The 19,982-nt window shown below is 38.4% G+C and overlaps 1 protein-coding gene and 1 long non-coding RNA gene across 5 annotated transcripts in view; one reads left to right on the forward strand and one right to left on the reverse strand.

Annotated features, from left to right (window-relative positions):
- The window catches only part of LOC142503388 (uncharacterized), a 70,501-nt gene extending 51,724 nt beyond the window's left edge, over window positions 1-18,777 (forward strand). For 3 of the 4 annotated variants that reach the window (XR_012803998.1, XR_012803999.1, XR_012804002.1), the window contains one exon: window positions 15,239-18,777. This is a non-coding gene — a long non-coding RNA (uncharacterized LOC142503388). The remainder of the gene's footprint in view (window positions 1-15,238) is intronic. The other variant, XR_012804000.1, reaches the window with a different exon arrangement.
- RGS2 (regulator of G protein signaling 2) lies at window positions 8,396-13,141 on the reverse strand. Its single transcript, XM_075616856.1, has 5 exons — window positions 12,926-13,141; window positions 11,341-11,454; window positions 10,983-11,044; window positions 10,392-10,558; window positions 8,396-9,800 (listed from the first exon to the last, which is right to left on the reverse strand). Exons 1-5 carry the CDS (start codon window positions 13,036-13,038, stop codon window positions 9,603-9,605), a joined length of 654 nt encoding a protein of 217 aa, XP_075472971.1. The 5' UTR covers window positions 13,039-13,141; the 3' UTR covers window positions 8,396-9,602.
- Window positions 18,778-19,982: the final 1,205 nt, after the last annotated feature.

The following is a 19,982-nucleotide window of genomic DNA, read 5'->3' on the forward strand; positions in this document are numbered from 1 at the left end:
AACAGGAGTTAGGGTGGTGTTAGCGTTGGTTCTGATCTGAAGCTCAGTCACTGGAAGCTTTAAAAATTTAGTCTTGGTCCCAAATACCATTGTTACAGTCTTGTCAGTGTTTAAAAAAAGTTTGTTTTGGGAAATCCAGTTTTTGAGTCTCAAAATGTCAGACTGAGGTATGTGTTCAAGGTCGGAGAGGCTATGGCTGTGTGCATATAAGATTGTGTCATCTGCATACATGTGTATTGAAGCTTCCTTACAAGCTGTGGGAAGATCATTGATGAACACTGAGAAGAGTAGGGGCCCCAGAACAGAGCCTTGCTGGATGCCACAGGTGATATCCAGGGGGTTGGAGTTAGAGCCCGAGATGGACACATGTTGGGATCTACCTGATAGGTAGGACTGAAAACAGTTTAAAGCATGCTTCCCTATTCCAGAGCTCTGGAGTTTGTTAAGCAGGATAGCATGATCAACAGTATCAAAAGCCTTTGCAAAATCTAGGAATATTGCACCAGTGAGTTGACCACGTTCCATTCCACACTGGATTTCATTGCAAACTTTTAGCAGGGTAGTTACGATGGAGTGTTTGGGGCAAAAGCCAGATTGGAATTGGCTAGGGAAATTTGTCTTGGTATAGTAATCGCTTAGTTGGGAGTGGACACATTTTTCCATGACTTTGGATAGGATTGGGAGAAGGGAGATTGGCCTGTAGTTTGAGACAGTGTTTTTGTCCCCACTTTTGAAGACTGGGACAACTCTAGCAGTTTTCCAGTTCTTAGGGATATGGCCTGCAGACAGGATAGAGTTGACTATGGAAGCAATTGGTTTGGCAATTGCTGGGGCACCAAGTCTTAGGAACCTAGATTGTAGTAAGTCAGGTCCACATTGGCTGCTTAGTTTTAATTTGAGGAGCGCCTATGTAATCTCCTCTTCAGATACTGGGCCACATTGAAAATTGTGGGCAGTGTTGGAAGGGGGTGGGGCTATATGGGTACTCCCAGGATGAGATTCAGGTTTGTGGTTTGGGTTGCGTTTTGCTAATAAGTTAGTAGCACACCCCACAAAGTAATCATTGAATGCATTTGCAATGTCGGTGGGGTTTGTCAGAGTAATATCCCCCTTAGTGATATTACTTGACTGTTGCATGGTTAGAAGGCTGGAATATGTTGTTGATAACCTTTCATAATGGAGAGCATGAAGACAATAAACACGGGGAGCTACAGTATGGTAACATGTTCGAAAATAATGCACATGGGACATAAAAGAATAAATACAGCATTAATAAAGTATGCATTTTGTCATCATATAAATTAGGATCCATATTTATTAAGCCGAGGCTGGATGGAAAATTACAGCTTTGTCAAATCTATGGTCCTATTCAATAAACCGTGATATTGTAATAGTCAAATTGTGAAATTTGTAAAGGCAATATGTAGAGATAAAAGTGTGTGATTTTGCCATATTCAACAAGACTTTTTGCTTCTGAAAATTGCATACATTAATATCTCACAATCTGTGTGTACAGTTGTACACATACAAACCATTCAATATTGAGTTTTTTATTTCCATTAAAAACAGAATTAACACAACATTGCAAGATCATGCATCACAGCCACATGATTATATATATATATATATATATATATATATATATATATATATATATATAATAAATGTAAATATACTGTATGCTCATTTGCATGTCTTAGGCAGGTCTGCAACCCCGCCTTTCACCATTATCACCCAGCACACAGCACTTCCACTGCAGCAAGGGATTCTGGGAAATGACATGCAAATGAGCACACAGTGTCACTTTTTGCTTCAAAAACCATGTTATACATGGTTCCCTATAGGCTTAAGCTTGCTGCATGGTCACAGCTTTGAGCACAGCCAGGGTTAAGATGCATAGCCAGAAAACCAACCCCACACTGATGAGACCCATTAAGGTCGAAACAGCTGTCTGTGGGTGGGTTAACTGGCTATGCAATGAAGCGAAAGGATGGGGTTTACCATACTGAGTTAAGTTATGGTAAGTAAAAAAAGTGACAAAAACCCTCCACAGCAAAGCATATAGCAAATGTAAATATACTGTATGCTCATTTGCATGTCTTAGGCAGGTCAGCTATTTTACTATCAGAGCTTGTCAGTGCTGTTGGTAATTAAGGTGGTACTGGCCAGTAGCTAGTGTTTTTATTTTAATGTTGGTGTCACTGAAGATGATGATGGCCTTCATCCTGGCAGGAGTAAGTACAACTTTTATTTACTGTAGGGTGGCTGACTATGTACTGATTTTGAATGGACAACAGCGCAATTAGCCAGATCTGTCTAATAGAGCTTTTGTCAATTACTATGTGTGGTGGTGGTGGTGGTGGTGGTGTGGGGGGGATGCGTAGTAGGGTACCCATTGGCTGTCAATTTGGCTATCTGTGCACCCGTTGAAGGCATAGATAACCACAGTTACAATCAATTTATTAAATAGCTAGTGTATTTTTTAAGGTGTTGTAATTGGTATTTTATTTTATTTTAATGTGCAGTATAGAGTATTTTTGAATGGGCAAAAGTGCTATTAGCCACATTTGCCTAATAGGGCTTTTGCCCTTTTTTTGTATGATGGTGATGGGGAGGTGGGGTTTTTATGGGTAGAGGGGGTAGGTGAAAGGGGTTGTTTCCCCAGGGTGTGTGCTAAGGCCTCCCTGGTGGGTAGTGGAAGGGGTTAACCCCTTCATTACCTTAGCAGTAGTTACTCTCCCACAACCATCATGGGAACCCTAAATACCCACCCTGGGGCAGCTATAACCTTCACCCACCCCCTCTACCTCCAACAAACCAGGTACTGGTGGTTAACCCCTTCATTACCTTAGCAGTTAGCCACTAAGGTAATGAAGTTATGTTTTAATTTGAATAACATAGTATTGAAGCAGGGGGTCTCTGGAGCTGAACCACATTCATTTCAGGTTCGGGGACCCCCTGCTTCCTGAGTTACAGGCCCCAATATGGGATTCCGGTATCTCCTGCATGTTTAAATGTCACGTGGGTCATGAAGCGTGACATTTAAACTTGAAGGAGATATCGGTACCTGCTATGGGCTAAAATGCTTTTTGTACCATGAAAAAGGATCCATGTTTTTTATACAGCAATCTTGATCTTTCAATAAAACGTTACAAGAAAACAAACGTGATTTTCAGAAAGTGCTTTTCTAAAAAGGCACCCTTTCATCTGATTTTTCCACATTATTGTTTAGAAACTTCAGAGGCTCTCAATTATGGAATCTTTTTATTTTTAGATATATTTCTGTGTATATTCAATAGAGGAACAAAGTTCATCAATAGTGCTCAAATGACTATAGAGAAAATGGTTATTATAATGTCCATATAGACTTTCTTGATTGAAGATAGACTAATGCAGGCATCTAATGTAAAGGTGAGTGATTGGTATATAGGTGAGCGTTATGTATAGGACATATATATTGAAGTCCTAGGGGTGCTGTGAATGGAGAATGATTAGCTCCACCACATCACTCCTAATGAGGACAATGTCACACACGCTTGCAACCACCTTATGTAGTATACCTTCCAATATAAAATAAAGGATAAAACTCACATGAGAAAGCCTGTCTTCTTCTTGTTGGTGGCGTGCATCCGAGATAGCAGTAGATAGATGAAAATTCTGCAGGAGGCAGTGTGTCAGGGCACAGCCATGAATGATCAGGATAACAGCTTGCAGTTAAAAAGTATTCTTTATTCGGACACCATGGTGCAGACAAAAAAATGGAGGGTAGATCTTACGCGTTTCACGCCTAAATGGCGCTTCGTCAGACTCTCCATTTTGACACATATACATATATATATTTTGTGGGGGCTCAGGGGTTCCCAAAAAGAGCTTACTGGGGTTCTGTGTTTTGTTAACCCATTCTCAGCTGTTCCAGCTGGTGGAGGTTAGTGGCTCCTCCTTCCCAGGTTTTAAGCCCGCCCCTCCCCACTTCCCTAGTTTGCAAGTGTCTCATTCTGCTGGATACAGACCCACTGTGGACTTTCTCCCTCCTAATAGAGGTAAATGAGAATTTTAATCCTAATAGAGGTATATTAGTATTTTATCCGGTAGTGTTAGGACTTGCGAACAGGTGTCTGCCTTGATGTGGCTCGCAAGCTTACAACGCTTTGGCCAAAGGGTTAAACTAAATGACCCTATTTCAAGAGAATATATAAGTATTTTACTGTGTATTTCTGTCATGTTGGATGTAGCATTGGGCTTCTCTGTCGTCTGTTGTATACATATGCCACGCTCAATAGCACTCCATTTTGACACATATACATATATATATTTTGTGGGGGCTCAGGGGTTCCCAAAAAGAGCTTACTGGGGTTCTGTGTTTTGTTAACCCATTCTCAGCTGTTCCAGCTGGTGGAGGTTAGTGGCTCCTCCTTCCCAGGTTTTAAGCCCGCCCCTCCCCACTTCCCTAGTTTGCAAGTGTCTCATTCTGCTGGATACAGACCCACTGTGGTCTTTCTCCCTCCTAATAGAGGTAAATGAGAATTTTAATCCTAATAGAGGTATATTAGTATTTTATCTGGTAGTGTTAGGACTTGCGAACAGGTGTCTGCCTTGACGTGGCTCGCAAGCTTACAACGCTTTGGCCAAAGGGTTAAACTAAATGACCCTATTTCAAGAGAATATATAAGTATTTTACTGTGTATTTCTGTCATGTTGGATGTAGCATTGGGCTTCTCTGTCGTCTGTTGTATACATATGCCACGCTCAATAGCACTCCATTTTGACACATATACATATATATATTTTGTGGGGGCTCAGGGGTTCCCAAAAAGAGCTTACTGGGTTTCTGTGTTTTGTTTGCCCTATTAGCATAGCAGATGGGGGTCTGCATTTTCAAAGCAGATCCAAAATCCCATATCCCTGTAAATAACTTCATAACTTCCGTTCAGTGAACTTACTGGCACGCGAGCCATATTAATACATTCCGTCACGCATGACGCTCCCAATGAGACTAAATATTACCGTGTAATACTAAAATTAAGAGAGATATTAATATCGGTCTCTTAGGACCGGCTAAACATCAGGTGTCTGTAATCGTTAGTTGCGGCTCGGTCCCCCGGTTACACATATGTAACTCTTAGCACGTTAAGCCAAGGACATCTCCTAATATTCTTATATTTAATAAGGTCACTCATTCTGTAGCCCCACTCCTAAATCAGGGGGGTCGTGCAGGATACTATGGTTTGTAAGTGTGAGTTATAACACTCACAAACCACTCCAGCTTCCTGCAAACAGGTAGAGTGGCTGAGCCTTTGATCAGGGGTCTGCTTCCTAAACATTTGGTAGCTCTACTGACCATTTGCATTTAGTAGGCAGGCATATTTGAGGGTAACTTAAACAAAGGGCTATAATCACTATTCAACTATTAACCCTTGCCCTCCCGGATGGATCACAGTGTTTGTGTGGTGCAGACACGGGAACAGAAACAATACATTTTTACAGGGGAATAAACATTTGGATACTGAAGCAAGGTAAAAACCACATTGCTAGACCTCAGTCCATTTAACCCCTTGCTTTCCAGGTGAGAGTAGAGGGGGGGCCAAATGGGATGTAACCCCTTTAATCCCGGGCCAAATCCCCTCTCTCTTGACAGTCATAGACCTAAAATCCAATTTTCCACTTCCTGCCTCACTTCCACAACGCTGGGCTGGTGAGACTCTCTATAGAGAGCCCCTCCTTCACCTATGCAGCCACATCTACCTCATGCCCAGCACCCTTATTTCCAAAATGCTTAGTCCACACTCGGTGCCCAGATCTTAGCCCCACTTTATTCTATCAAGAGCCTATCTATACCTTCAACAAGGAAGATGCTTGTCCTATGAGGTGCCACACAAGAATGTCCTTCTGTCTCTACTGAAGCCATGGCCCTGTTTCTTTGCACCCCAGAACACTGCTGAAAAAGGCAGAAAGGTTACCTACTCATACCCCCTCTTAACTCTCCCTCATTCCCTGAATCCCCCCTCTATTTTCCTCCATTACCTCCAAAAGGACTCCCTCACACCACTTCCTTGTTAGCTTGGGTGACTACACTGAACAGCAAGGCACAGCTCCATCCCTTAGTACTTACCCAGCAGATGAAGTTCTACTGCAGAATAATCCTCTACTCTCTCTATAGCTCTCCCTGACCACAGCAATAGTACTGTCACTGGACTTGGACCATCATGCCCAACGTGGCCACCCTTCATTTTCCAACCCGTCGCCATCACTCAGTCAGTCGAGGGAGATTAATTGTGCATCCCATAATTCTGTAGAACACGTGTCTCCTGCTCCTCTCTCCTGACCTGGTAACATCACTACTCAATCCCTCTGCAGCAGCATGTGTGTTAGGGCCCGAAATCCCATGCCTTACCCAGGAAATTCCCCTATACCAGACCTACTCTTGCAGCACAGATAAGAACTGCTCATCTTCCTTTGGTTCCTGAGACAAGTTAGCTCTTCTGCCTCTGACCACAATTCCATTTAAGCTACTGGAACTTGGCCCTTTAATGTCTGGTTCTGGCCCATGTCTTCAGGGAAATATGCCCACTTTTTCTCCAAACCCTTCAAAATAGCCCATTCCCATGCACCTCTTCTTCCCGACTTAGGCAGAGCGGGAAGGGGTCACTTGGGCAAAGGTCATGCCTCCCTTCCCATACTAGTCCATGACCCTTTTTTCTACTTTTCTGCATAGACGGTTCTTTGGAATACAATACCTCTGTATTAATACAAGATACTGCACTAATATTGAATAGATATCCCAAAACAGGCAAGATACAGTATTTGCACTGGAGAACAGATTTTGTTGGCATGCTTTATTAGCTTGAAAGAAGACCACATGGAAGTAACAGCTACTATCAATATTTTATGAAAGTGACAAATAATCATTAACATTCAGAACAATATAGTTTATAGTCTTCTATTACAACACATTCTCAGTCTAATGTATGCAGCATTGCACTGTGAACTGTTAATATCACTTCAGTAGAATGCAAAATAAATGTATTGTGCAAAACAAATGAGAAAGTTTGCCCATTCTTCAGCATCTTACTCACTTCCTGAAGTAATGTACAGAAGCTTGTAGAGGGAGGCTAAAGAGAGAAATTTTCTAGTATACCTGTAGATTAAATTTATTTGACCATATTTATCTGTTTTGTTAATATTTTTGTAGAACTTATTTCAATTGTTTTAAACATGTTTTTACTTGCGAATGGGTGATTGGTGATAATAACATTGTTCGTCAACTCAACAGGTCTTGGTGCATTTTAAAAGTATTTGTCATTTGTAATAAACAAAGTTACAAAGTGTGTCATTTTTATATGTGATGTCATCGGTATATAGAACATTTGTCAGAATTCTTAATTGCATATCCAAATAGCTTGTGTATTTTAATGACACAGAGGGATGTTTCCGCTTCCTATTGTCTGTTTTGTCTTAAGCTACAGAGTGTCCTTATGATGTACCTGGCCGGACATGAGCCTTCGCATGCCAGAGGCACCACCAACGTGTCAGGTACATCATGACACAAATTCTGTTTGTCTAAGGGATGATCGGGCTCTGTGCCCCATTGGAGTGGTCGGCCTGAACGAAACGCAAGTGGGTCGATCACATGACTGCAAATGACGACTGTGCGGTTGAAAAGGTTGACTTATATGTACTCTTTTTGTTATACAATATTTTTGTCCAACCACCCAGACTGTGCTGTGGAATATGTTGGTGCTATATAAATAAAAGATAGTAATAATAATTATAATTAGATCGGCATTTACTTATGTTTTGTTACATTGTCTAGAAGAAATAAAGGAGTAACACAAGGCACTGCGGATATTCTAAATGCTATTTAATGAGCCAAAAACTTAGCGAAGTTTTGACCAGAGCATTTAGAAAATCCGCAGTGCCTTGTGTTACTCCATTATTTCTGCATGACTTGGATTTCCAGCAGGACTTCTTTCAAATACACGTAAATATGTGATTCCTTATTATATAGTGTGCAGAAGTAACCTTTCTCTTTGCAATTGTTACAGTGTCTAAGCATCATAAACATGAAGAATGCCCTTATTATCCATTATTATTGTCAAGAAAATACGGCTTTAAATTTAGAAGCTTTTAGTGGACATGACCAATTTGATCCAGAGTTTAAATGACATGCTAGGGACAACCTTATGCATGATCCTGTAATAGAGGCCACGCTACTGTACATGGTTGAATAGTTCAAACTGCGTGTGACCTTGGTCACTTTATTCCACTGGTCTTTAGACACTGAAAAATTATTGTAAGATGATGCCTATAAATAATACATTCTACAGTGTTCGTGTACTATATATGTAGGTGCAATTACTATAAGAATACACTATTTACCAAGGACAGTACAAACATATTATCAAAATAATTTATTTATTATTATAAATCATAATATAACAACAACTTCATTGAAGTTTAACTGCCCTCAAGGCAAAGTTTCATCATCCATAGCACAAATGCAGTGTTCTGTATATACAGTACAGTATCTATCTCTTACACACACAGGGACTGCATTAACAAATACAATTATATTAAATATACATTGTGTTGTACTTGCTACAATTAACACCTTTAACTTTTTCTGCACAGGAAACAACATCAACCGAAGACTGCAAAACACGTTATAATCTGATTGATCTATTTTCAAATGGACCATAAAACAAGATTAGGGTATTCTTGCCATGACACTGAAAACAAAGTGATATCAATTAATACAGAAATACAGATGCACTGCAATCATATGGAATGACATTGAAGAACTGTGTAAAGGTGCAGTCCTAATTTACAATGACTTGCATTACTGAAAGAATGATAGACTGTATATAAAATGCTCCACCATTTTTATGGTTTGGATTCAAATGCAAGATATGTTCAGTATATATTCAGTAGCAACATCACCCAATATCACATAATATACAATGGAATTTGTTGTTTCATCAGTGGGACTCGTTCAAACTGTTGGAAAAATACTGTAGCTTTCCCAATGATTGTAGTGGCCAATATAGCATTTTTTTTAAGGAAAGCTCGCACTGGTTTCTCCGTGTTTAAAGGCACCCTAAACTTATTTTCTACGCCTTAAAGTGATGTTTTGGATAACAAATTACAATGATGAAAAAGGAAAAAACTAAATAAAAACAGAAAAAAATGAGGACTGAATCTTTCTTAAGATATGATTATTTTCAGTTAGGGTCAGATAAAGCTAGGACCGTAGTGATAGTAGGGACAATACTCCTTTCATTCCCACAGTCATCTTATAGTGCCCAAACTTTTATTGCATATGCAACATGCCTCAATGTGTTTTCCAAACCTCCTGTACCATGGAATTGTCCATGCTTGGAAACCGTCCTTATACCTCTGCTTATTCACCTCTTATATGCTATACACGTATCATCATTTTCACTGTATGATGTACTCTTATAGTCCACAGCAGGTTTTTCATATCAGATGCAGCCAACTCTGCATTACATAGAGTCTTTAAGGTCAAAGACTTGAAGTCTTTACATTTCTTCCTGTAGACTTTAGTGGCAAATAGATTAACACTCTTTTTTCTGTCTTTCATGTGTTCATGTTGCCTGTGACTCTCTTGTGATCTGTGGCACAGGCTTACAAAGTTCCTGATAGAATTCCCATTGCAGGAAGCGTGGGTATGAGTTATTTTCCATCAAGCTGTAGACTCTCTTCTGAGCTGCACCAAAGCAGGAGTGTGAAGGTTCCTGGAGAGTATGGGTGATGTTTTCTCTTGTTTGGAAGTCTATGTTTATCTGCAATTGGAAAATGAATCACATTTGTTTATACATTTAATTAAATAAAAGTGAAGAAACAACAAAGATCACAATTTAGAATCTATAAAAACGACTTGAATATTTGCATCAAAGTGTTGTCTAAACTAAAGGATAACTTTCCCCAATATTCGTAAGGGTTAAAGCTAATATACTGTACATATAGTCGGTTAACGACTTTGTTTACTGCCTGTATGTATAGGTATGCATGCAATATAATACATTGCAGACTTATTAAACAAAGGAAGATTTGGGGTTATAACTATGCAATATTTTTATTGTATAATGTTATTGCATATTTTTTATAAAATCTAGGAAAATATATGTATACATAAAAACCATATAATATCAAATGTACATAATTTTAAATATAACAGCATATTATTATTATTTTTATTCATATTAACCGATTAGCTCTTTATTGCTTGACAAGTGTGCTTATGAGAAAAATAAAATGGATTGGTCATATGCTAGCTGATAAAATGCCATAGTTTGGAAACTGCCCAGCAAAGTTTCACAGCAGAATAGTTTCAAGGGTCCCCATTTTTGTTTACTGCTCTAAAAGCTTCTTACCTCTTTGGGAGATTCTTTTTCTATGAATTCATCATAAATCTTCTTAGCCTTGGTTGTGAGCTTGTTTGGTGATTTGGTTTTCTTAAAGTCTTCACAGGCCAGCCAGAACTCAATGTTCTCTTCACTGAATTCAGACTTCAGAAAGGTTCTGAACGTTGCTACACCATCTGATAAAAAAAAGAGGAGTATATTTTATTTCTACGGCACCAATTTCAGCTGTAAACATTCTACAGACTTGAATGCTAAAAAGGACTGAGTGGGTTGCAAAATACTAGTGCAACAAACGTAAGGAATGCTACTTAATCAGAGATTTTAAGCACAATTGTGTTTTGTGCTTTAAATGCCTTTACTTTAGTATGGATCACATCCTGCCTTTCAGATAAAGTTACAGTTACTTGTCAAAGTGCAATGAAAAAAAAAAACAGAACTTGAATACAGAGAACATCATTGTGTTAAGCATGGGGGGGAAGTTCTATGGGCCATGTTTTCAAAATATTGATGCTGTAATTAAATAGATTCTGTTCTAGACAGGTTTGTTTTTTTCTAATTATATTTACTAGTACCACCCCACTGCCTTAGATATCAACTTACATTTGTTTGCCAGAAGATCATCAAAGGAGTCTGACCAGCGCAATGCTTCTTCGGGAATGGGTCTGAAAGAGAATTACATAGGAAACATAAATATTGCTATCCTCACTTTCTCCATTCACAACGCAAAAGCAAGCACCAGTATTTTTTCGTTAAAGCTAGGTTTGTTTATAAGAAGGTCAAAACAAATATAGTGAAATGAACTACTGTTTATTGCTTTCTCCATCACTGTATTGACCTTTTAACTAAGTATGTTAGCTTCTAGGTAACAGAATAAAAGTTGTGCAAAGATTATAACTTCTTTGCAACATGTTGCAAGGTAGCTAAGTGTTAAGCAAAATATGTCATGTCAAATAATTACCTGCAATAGGTGTGTTTTTTCCCTTTCTTGCTCTGAACTGTATTGGGAGATTCATTGGATGTGTTCGGAGAATGCTGTAGGAAATAGCTCAGGCGTGTCTTCCAATCTTTCAAGCTGGAAAAAAAGAAAAAAAGGAGCAATCTATTTAATAAAAGTCTTTAAATGTCATGAGCAAAACAATGACTGCCAGAAACTGACACTATGCAGAGGCTAAGAATGGTCTGGAAATGATAAACTGTTAACGATTGCTCTGCTAGAAGGGGATAAACAGCATCCCTCTTCAATTACTCTGGAATTCACATCAACCCTCTCTAACCATAATAAGAGTTAAGATCTAACTCCCTGGACAAGTTCTGCAGTTAGTAAATATCTCTGTATGACCTCTCTTTTCACTAACAACCCTTGTGTTGCTCTAAGGTGTACTTTTGATCTCCAGAAACTATTTATAGCTGAACTTCTAAGCAAAGTACAATGCCCTGTGTGTAATGGAGACAGCTAAAAGGCTGGTTTTTTAAAAGTACTTCCTAGGACAGAGCTAACAATTAATGTTACTATTTCTGGATCCAGGATGCATATTATGAATCTTTAAACACTCAGAGCAATGATTAAACGTACTTTAATGCCATGTCTGTAGGATAGGATAATCCAGCCTTATATTTGCATCCTCCTTACTATTGTGAAAAAGCAGGAGTGGATAAACCTGTTCCATAGAATATAATTGGTATCTCTCTCTCTCTCTATATATATATATATATACACACATTGATTAAAATACCAGCCTTCAGATTCATAATTAAAAGATCAACTAGTCTTGTTTTTTATGTGTCTTCTTTGTCATGCTAATATATTTTCCAAAAGTAAAATGCACATGAGGTCAGCATATGAGTGTACAACCCAGGAGTTAAATTATTCATCCTCAATGTCTAGAGTGCATGCTTAATAATACTCTCCTTTGGTTACATATAGTTAGTTACACGTATGCAGTTTGCTCATGTATAAGCTGTCAAATGACATGTGCAAAAAGGCAAAGCTATCATGCTTTCATTTCAACCGAAATATTTAGCATTAGTTATCAACCAAACTATTGCCCTTTTGTTGTGCATTCAAATATCTTTGAAGGGTTAAAGAGAAATAAAAGTAACAATACAAATTCAGGTGAAATTATATTTGTCCGAGTATCAAATTTCCAAACTTTGATTTTCCAAATCATAAAAAAAAAAAAATCGGTATTTCCAAATACTCATGCATGCTAAATGACATTAAAGTTACCAAATCACTTGGTAGAAAAGAATAAGACTCTCGTTGTATGCATTTATTAACAGCCAAATGAGCCCACAGTACAAGTTAATCAAGTCTGTTAGAATCTCTCCAACATGCTTCAAATCTGCCCCATATGTATATATAAAAAGTCTCCCATTTAAAGCAATATGATTTTTTTTCTTTGATACATCTGAAGCTATTTTTTTTGCCGCAAAATTGCACCACTTTTGCCCTGTTTCATAGACCCCGCAGGTTTAACTGCGGATATAAAGACGCAGAGAGAGTTAGCAGCAGCAGCAGCAGCAGCAGCATAGGGAAAACTTACATGGTCTTCTTCATCTTTCCTCTCTTCTCTTCGCTTTTCTGGCAGCTCCCAGCTGAGCGCTCTACTTGTCCACGGTTGTGCTGAAGGGCAAGAAACATTGCACTCTGCATCATTTATCCCACGGAATTGCTGGAAGTGACTGCTCGCCTTCGCTAGCGCTGTAGGATTCCACCCTGCTGGTACTGTACTTGGAGCAGGATCTGGCTGAGCTGCGGGCGGTGACTTGGATTTTATGCAGATGCAAAGTCTATGGGCTGGGACTTGGCAGCTCTCTGGCTCGCTGGCTATTGGCTGCCGGGGAGCACAGATCCAGCCCTGATCAGTTTCGCAAATGCATTAATGTGACGTCCTTGTGCAGTGCTGTTTTATGTAAGAAGAACTGAGCTGCTCTGCTTCTTTCAAGCTTTTGGCAGCTGTAAAAGGCACTAAAAGATAACGATCTCTCACCCTTTTCTGTGTATTCAGAATAGCCTAATCCTTGTACAATTGAACACGCACTGCTTATTTTTTTGTACTGTACTTAGAGTTGTATTTTGCATTTTTTCCCCCCAGTGTTCAAAGTGTTATGGTATTAGAGGGTGCAGAGTACCCCTACTTAAAAAAAAAGTATTATTAACAAACCCGAGCACCAGTCTTGTTTTATTGAAAGTAGATTGGTTCCCACTTTCTTTTCAATTGAAACTGATTTATTTTTGGGAGCCTTGCACCCTTTTTGCCTTCTGAGCAAACATATTGTATACTGTACCTTACAAAAATGTGGTCAGAAGAATAGCATTTTCCCCACTGTAAGATGTACAATGTTTTGAAGTTAGGCACTGTAACATTATTTTTGCCACTTTACATTATTTTTGCCATGTTAACCGCTGCATTTATTTTGGTTCTTCTATTTTAACTATTCAATAATACAAATTCTAATGCTGGCCCCCAAATCCTCTTACTCCGACAAACAACAGCCAAGAAACCCCTGTTGTAAGGATAATGTTATTTTGTTCTTGGGGTTTTAATATATACTTAGCACATAGTTATATCCAAAGCATAGCAATGCTCTGGAGAATTTAGCTACTTTAAGAAGGAACTATTAAAACCTGCATAGAAATACTCAATTTAAACAGCCGACTATATTCATTTTCAGGCGCGGTTCTATTAATTTCCCCCCAAGCAAGTAATGTTCCCTTAAATAATGATATGCTTCAGTTTATTTTTAGACACTGTTTTTCAAGTTTAACAAGTAGTGACAGAACCTCTAGAGAAATACTCAACGACATATCTAACATGATATCAGTAGGAGACACCAGTGTGTCAACAATGAGAATTTGTAGAAATCCAAGTTTATATGTGAACCCCCAAAACAGAAATACAAGAAAAAAAAGCGATCTAGTAAACCCCCCATGCAAAAATTCCAGTTGTGTGATGGTGTGCATTTTATTTGCATTTGTAGTGTGTGATCATAAGATACCGTATTTAGTGAAGTGTTTTGGGAAACTGTGCAGTACTTCTCAGCAGCCTGGTACTGTAGATACCTCAAACAGCAATCAGATTCACCTGCAATAACATTTGATTGTTGAATATATTCAGCAGAACTTACATTTACACTTGACATCCTGTAGAATGTGCAGAACAACCTGTGTGATGTACAGATGCAGCGGCCGTTATTTTATGGCATCGCAGCGCCGTTTTCATGTGCGCTGCTGTACTCCACGTGGCATTAACGCCGCCAATCGCCCCAGGCACGCTCGTTTATCGTGGTTGCTTTGTTTGAATTTTATGGATTGTGTGCAATTATATGCAATTAAATGAATGAATTGCAATGTGTACAGACAGTACTGTGCTACTGTGCTACTGTGTCAATTTCAGGTGTTTATAAGCCAGAACACTAAAATGCCATTTTATACACTCGCCTGCACTCGCGTCTTAAGGCGGTACGATTGGAAGTAATCCCGCGCCATCACATGGGTATTCCGAGGTATAAACTTCGTGATTTTGTAAACTTATGGCCGCTGCAACTTTACAGCATAAGTAAGCCAAACAATTGCTTCAATACTTTGAACTACTTCGAAAGTTTACAGGACAGACCCTCAGAAGTACAGAACACTTTTTAGAATATGCATAATAAGAATCCTGAAGATTAAACTACAGTACCCTTTGAAAACAATCTACTTGACGCATAACTCCACATAACTACTGTATATATTCGCAGTCATTACGCCAACCACGTGCAGCAGAACAATATTATGCATTTATTTAAGTCCTAAAATGTACGATTTCTTATTCTCTTGACTGACATCTCCATAAAATGTTAATTACGTTTTTCAGGCTTGGCAAAAAAAGAATGAAAGCATGAAGAGGATGCAGAGACAGAAAGTGACACATCCCATGAAAATATGCGAATCGTTAATTCCTCCCTAACTCCCCTTATACTATTTTCCAAAAGGCTCAAGAGATAAAGCAGGGTAAAATACTGTAGGGGCAAATACTGTGATTTCCTGACAAAAAGACATGTTTAAAAGGTATTCCTCAGTGTTTATGTAATGCATCTATCTGATAGGGTGAGGAGTAAGGTGAGATATGTCACTGGTGTTTCTGATTGTGCCTGCCTATGGTAATCCTGTTTCTTACTTTTAAAGCAAATACACATATCACTTGTGGGTACATTCACATGTCTTAGACTGGCCTGCAACCCTCATTTTCCCCATTATTGCTTAGCAAACAATGCATTCATTGCAGCCAGGGAATCTGGGTAATGACATGAAAATCACATTCTTATGTCAGTTCAGTAGTTGAGAAAACTATTTCCAAACGGAACTGCACCGGGTCTCGGACCTCCAGGAGACAAAATTCAGTAAAAAAAATAAAATCACAAATTTTATTGACTCCTTGAGAAAGCACAGATAGTTGTGAAACGCGTTGGAGGTTTCAGGATTCTTAAAGATGTGTTGAGCGTTTCTCAATAAAATGTGTGATTTTTTAACTGAATTTGGTCTTGTGGACGTTCAAGGTTCAGTACGGTTCCGTTTGGAAATATTTTTCACAACTATTGAAATGTTACGAAGCACTTGCTAGAAGTCCACGGAGGGGGGATAGGAAGGAATGCCACATGTGGAAGCTCGGTGAACCGGCACCCAGGTTCTTTGATGATATATATTACAAGAGAGATGAGCTTACCTACAGTATATGAGGCTTGGGTTTAATTGCTCCAGACACGTTGGCTAATAATCCCTTATGAAACCCCCTAAAGGTCTTCAATGACCAGATACATGAGAGGATGCATGGTAGAATTAGTTAGCACTGGGTTTTATTTTTGGACTTTGTCAGTTCAGACTCGGATACGTTTTTGATACAGAAAAGGGGAGGATTGTAGAATTTTTTTCCCAAGTTGCCCTGCTTCGCAGACCCCTTATATTTAGCCCAATATACTTTGATATCCAGAAACCTTTCACCTTTCTCATTCCACCTTTGTCATTACAGGGCCCCTTGGCACCGATACGGTTACTATCAAAATAACATCTGATGAGAGAACATATAAACACCCCCGCTTCTCCAAATACAGAATCCTATTGTCTATTTTCCAATGCACATTGTGTGCTTATGTACCATTTGCCTCCTGTGTTCATACAGTATTGTAGTAGCAGATGAATAAAAAAGAAGCAAAAATGCTGGCAATACGGAGTAACCCAATACATTTTGGACTGACTTTTAATAGCTATACTCCCACTGTTAGTACAGTACATACTAAGCCAGCACAACCACATCATTGTTCAGTACTGTAAAGACTGAAGCTAAAGGCCATTAAAAAGTCTAGAAATGCTAGTTCTTTATCCGTTAATTAATTAATAAAAAAACAATTTTTTGTGCTGGCACAGAAAAAATAAATATATGTTAATTTTTACTTTTTATATACAAAATATTGTTATTTTATGTTTAATGTCTATGATACTAGGGTAGTTAATTATATTAATTAACTACATCATTATTGTTAATTTATCCCCTTCAGTGCGACCTCTTTTAGGAACTATTTTAGGTTACTGTTCTGATGGGATGCAGCCCCACGTAGGACATACATCAGACACCCCATGATTGAAAGGGGGGACTCCCGCCTTTTGATTTTTGAGGTGACAACCCCCTTTGAACTCCAAAAAGTCCATAGGATCCAGTGGGCTTCCCCTGTTTCTCCAAAAGGCAGCGGAAGTGGAATGCGAAAGGGGGTGATTCCCTAACACCCACTACTGCCATTTGGGACTCTGAGGGGGTGACACTAGATTAAAAGTGGGGACTCCCCCCTTTCAATTTTGAGGGGTAACATCCCCCTCTGAACCACACAATCTCTCTAGGATCTAGTGGCATTCACGTGTGGCTGCAAAAGGCAGCTGCAGGGTAATGGAGTTGGTGGGGAGCTCAAATCTAGAGCCCTCTTGTCCCCTGTGAGGATCAGTGGGGTGTTCAGCCCCACAGATGAAATGGGGGGAATCCATAGTGGTAGCAGTGAAAAAAAGCAGCTGATAGAGTTGGGCTTTATTTAAAAATAGGGTTAGAATTACGTTTATAGTTAGAATTCGGTGTAGAGTAAGACATGGGTTAGAAATTAGGGTAAGGAGAGAATGTGTTACTTCTAGAGTTACTGTAGTGTTACAGTTACAATTAGGGTTACAGCTTTAAATATGCTTAGGAATTTGTGTTGTGGTAGGGTTACAATTTATAATAGGATTCCATAATAATCTCTCAAATAATAATAATTGGGTTTATTATTAATAATGATAATATGGGATAGGGGTTTTATTTTGGGGTAACGTTTCATTCAATGTTTCGGTGTAGGGCTAGCAGTCAAGGACATTTGGTCACAGCTGTTTCACCACAAGTGACCTCGCCACAGGGATCCTCCACCGCCGGCCACTTAACCACCAAGGTAAGTAACCTACCGTAGCCCTTACCCTAAACCCCCCTAATGTTATCGCTACTCCCTACCCTAAACCCCCCTAATCTTAACCTCAAATAGTATCACTACTCCCTACCCTAAAAAACGTAACCCCTTATGCTAAAACCCGTTAAGTTAACCCGTACCCTAACCCCCAAAACCCCTAAAGTTATCCCCTACCCTAACCAATATAACCCTTAAAGTTAACCACCTACCCTAAAACTTACCTTATAGTAGAAACGGCCAGCGGTGGCGGAGGGTCCAGCGGCGGAGCGGCTGTGGCTGAGGGTCACCCTGAGACTTGGTCACGGTGAGACAACTGCAACCAACTTTGCCATTGCTAGTGTTATTGTTAGGGCAGGGATACGGTTAATATTTTTTTGTATGATTAGGGTTAGTGTTAATGTTTTAGTGGAAGGTCATGAATTGGGTTTTGTGATAGTATTATATTTCTGTGTTACTGTAGGATTAGGGATGTTATGTTCACCTTTTTTTAGGGGTTTTGTTTCTTATTAAAGTTGGGGACTATGGTTTGTTTTGTAGATAGGATTTGGATTGTTGATGGCATTTTAGTTTTTGGATAATCATCAAATGAGAAGCTTGGGGTGGCATATATATATATATATATATATATATATATATATATATTTGCTATATGCAATACGGCGGTGGTTTCTTGTTGTCTTTTTCACTCACCATAACTTAAGGCGTGATGGTATGTATGTATATATATATGTACTTAGTTAAGTTATGGTGGGTAAAAAAAGTGATAAAAACCCTCCACAGCAAAGCAAATAGCAAATGGAAATATAACTGTATGCTCATTTGCATGTCTTAGCAGGTCTGCAACCCCGCCTTTCACCATTATCACACAGTACACAGCACATCCACTGCAGCAATGGATTCTGGGAAATTACATGCAAATGAGCACACAGTGCCACCTTTTGCGGGAACTATGTTAATGGTTTTGAAGCAAAAGGTGGCATTGTGTGCTCATTTGCATGTCATCAAAACCGTTTGAGATATCACCTTTGTCACTAATACACTTGATTTGAAAAACTACTTACAGAGTGCTGTCTCTTGATTCTGGCTGCCCTAACATTTGGAACAATTGTCTGTTGAGCTTTGGGAACAAGCTCTTAAAGGGTAGACGTAATATTCATTTGCTTTTCACTTCATTCACTGTATTATATATTTATATTGTTACACATATTTATTACACAGTATTCTGTTTGCACATTTTTTTCACTTTACCTAATAGTGTTGAGCGCCATCCAGTGCTTTTGTCCAATCTTGATTGCCAGACTTCAGAATGGTATCATATTGATTTATATATATATATATATATATCTATATATATATATATATAGATATATATATATATATATATATATATATATATCTATATATATATATATATATAGATATATATATCTATATATAAAACTCTAGGCAAATGTCGTACATACACTCCAGGTTGTTGAGCAACACAATAAAACCAATAACATTTCTTGACTTTATAACATTGTACCTGAAATTGCATTTCAGTCTGGGTTGTTTGCCAGAATATTATCATTACTGAGACTTGAACACTGTTAGCATCAAATAATCTAAAATGTCTTCATCACTGGGGTTTACAAAAAGCCTCAGCCTTCCTATAAAGTAAATTTATTTTATTTGTTCGTACTGTTACACTCTAGAAATCTTTATGTTTGTTTTAAGGGAGTGTTAAGCTCATAACATAACAATAAATATATATTCCCCAAATTATTAAATGTTTCTTATATATTTTATGACTGAGTAGCAATACAACATTAGGTCACTATGCAATAGCACGCCTATTGATACAAATATATATATATATATATATATATATATATATATATATATATATATATATATATATATATATACAAATATAGCTGTATGCTCACCATAACTTAACTCAGTATTATGGTATATATATATATATATATATATATATATATATATATATATATATATATATATATATATATACACACAGTTAAGTTATGGTGGGTAAAAAAAGTGACAAAAACCCTCCACAGTAAAGCATATAGCAAATGGAAATATTACAGTATGCTCATTTGCATGTCTTAGACAGGTCTGCAACCCCACCTTTCACCA

The sequence above is a fragment of the Ascaphus truei genome, chromosome 10, assembly GCF_040206685.1.
Source record: "Ascaphus truei isolate aAscTru1 chromosome 10, aAscTru1.hap1, whole genome shotgun sequence".
Taxonomy (NCBI): domain Eukaryota; kingdom Metazoa; phylum Chordata; class Amphibia; order Anura; family Ascaphidae; genus Ascaphus; species Ascaphus truei.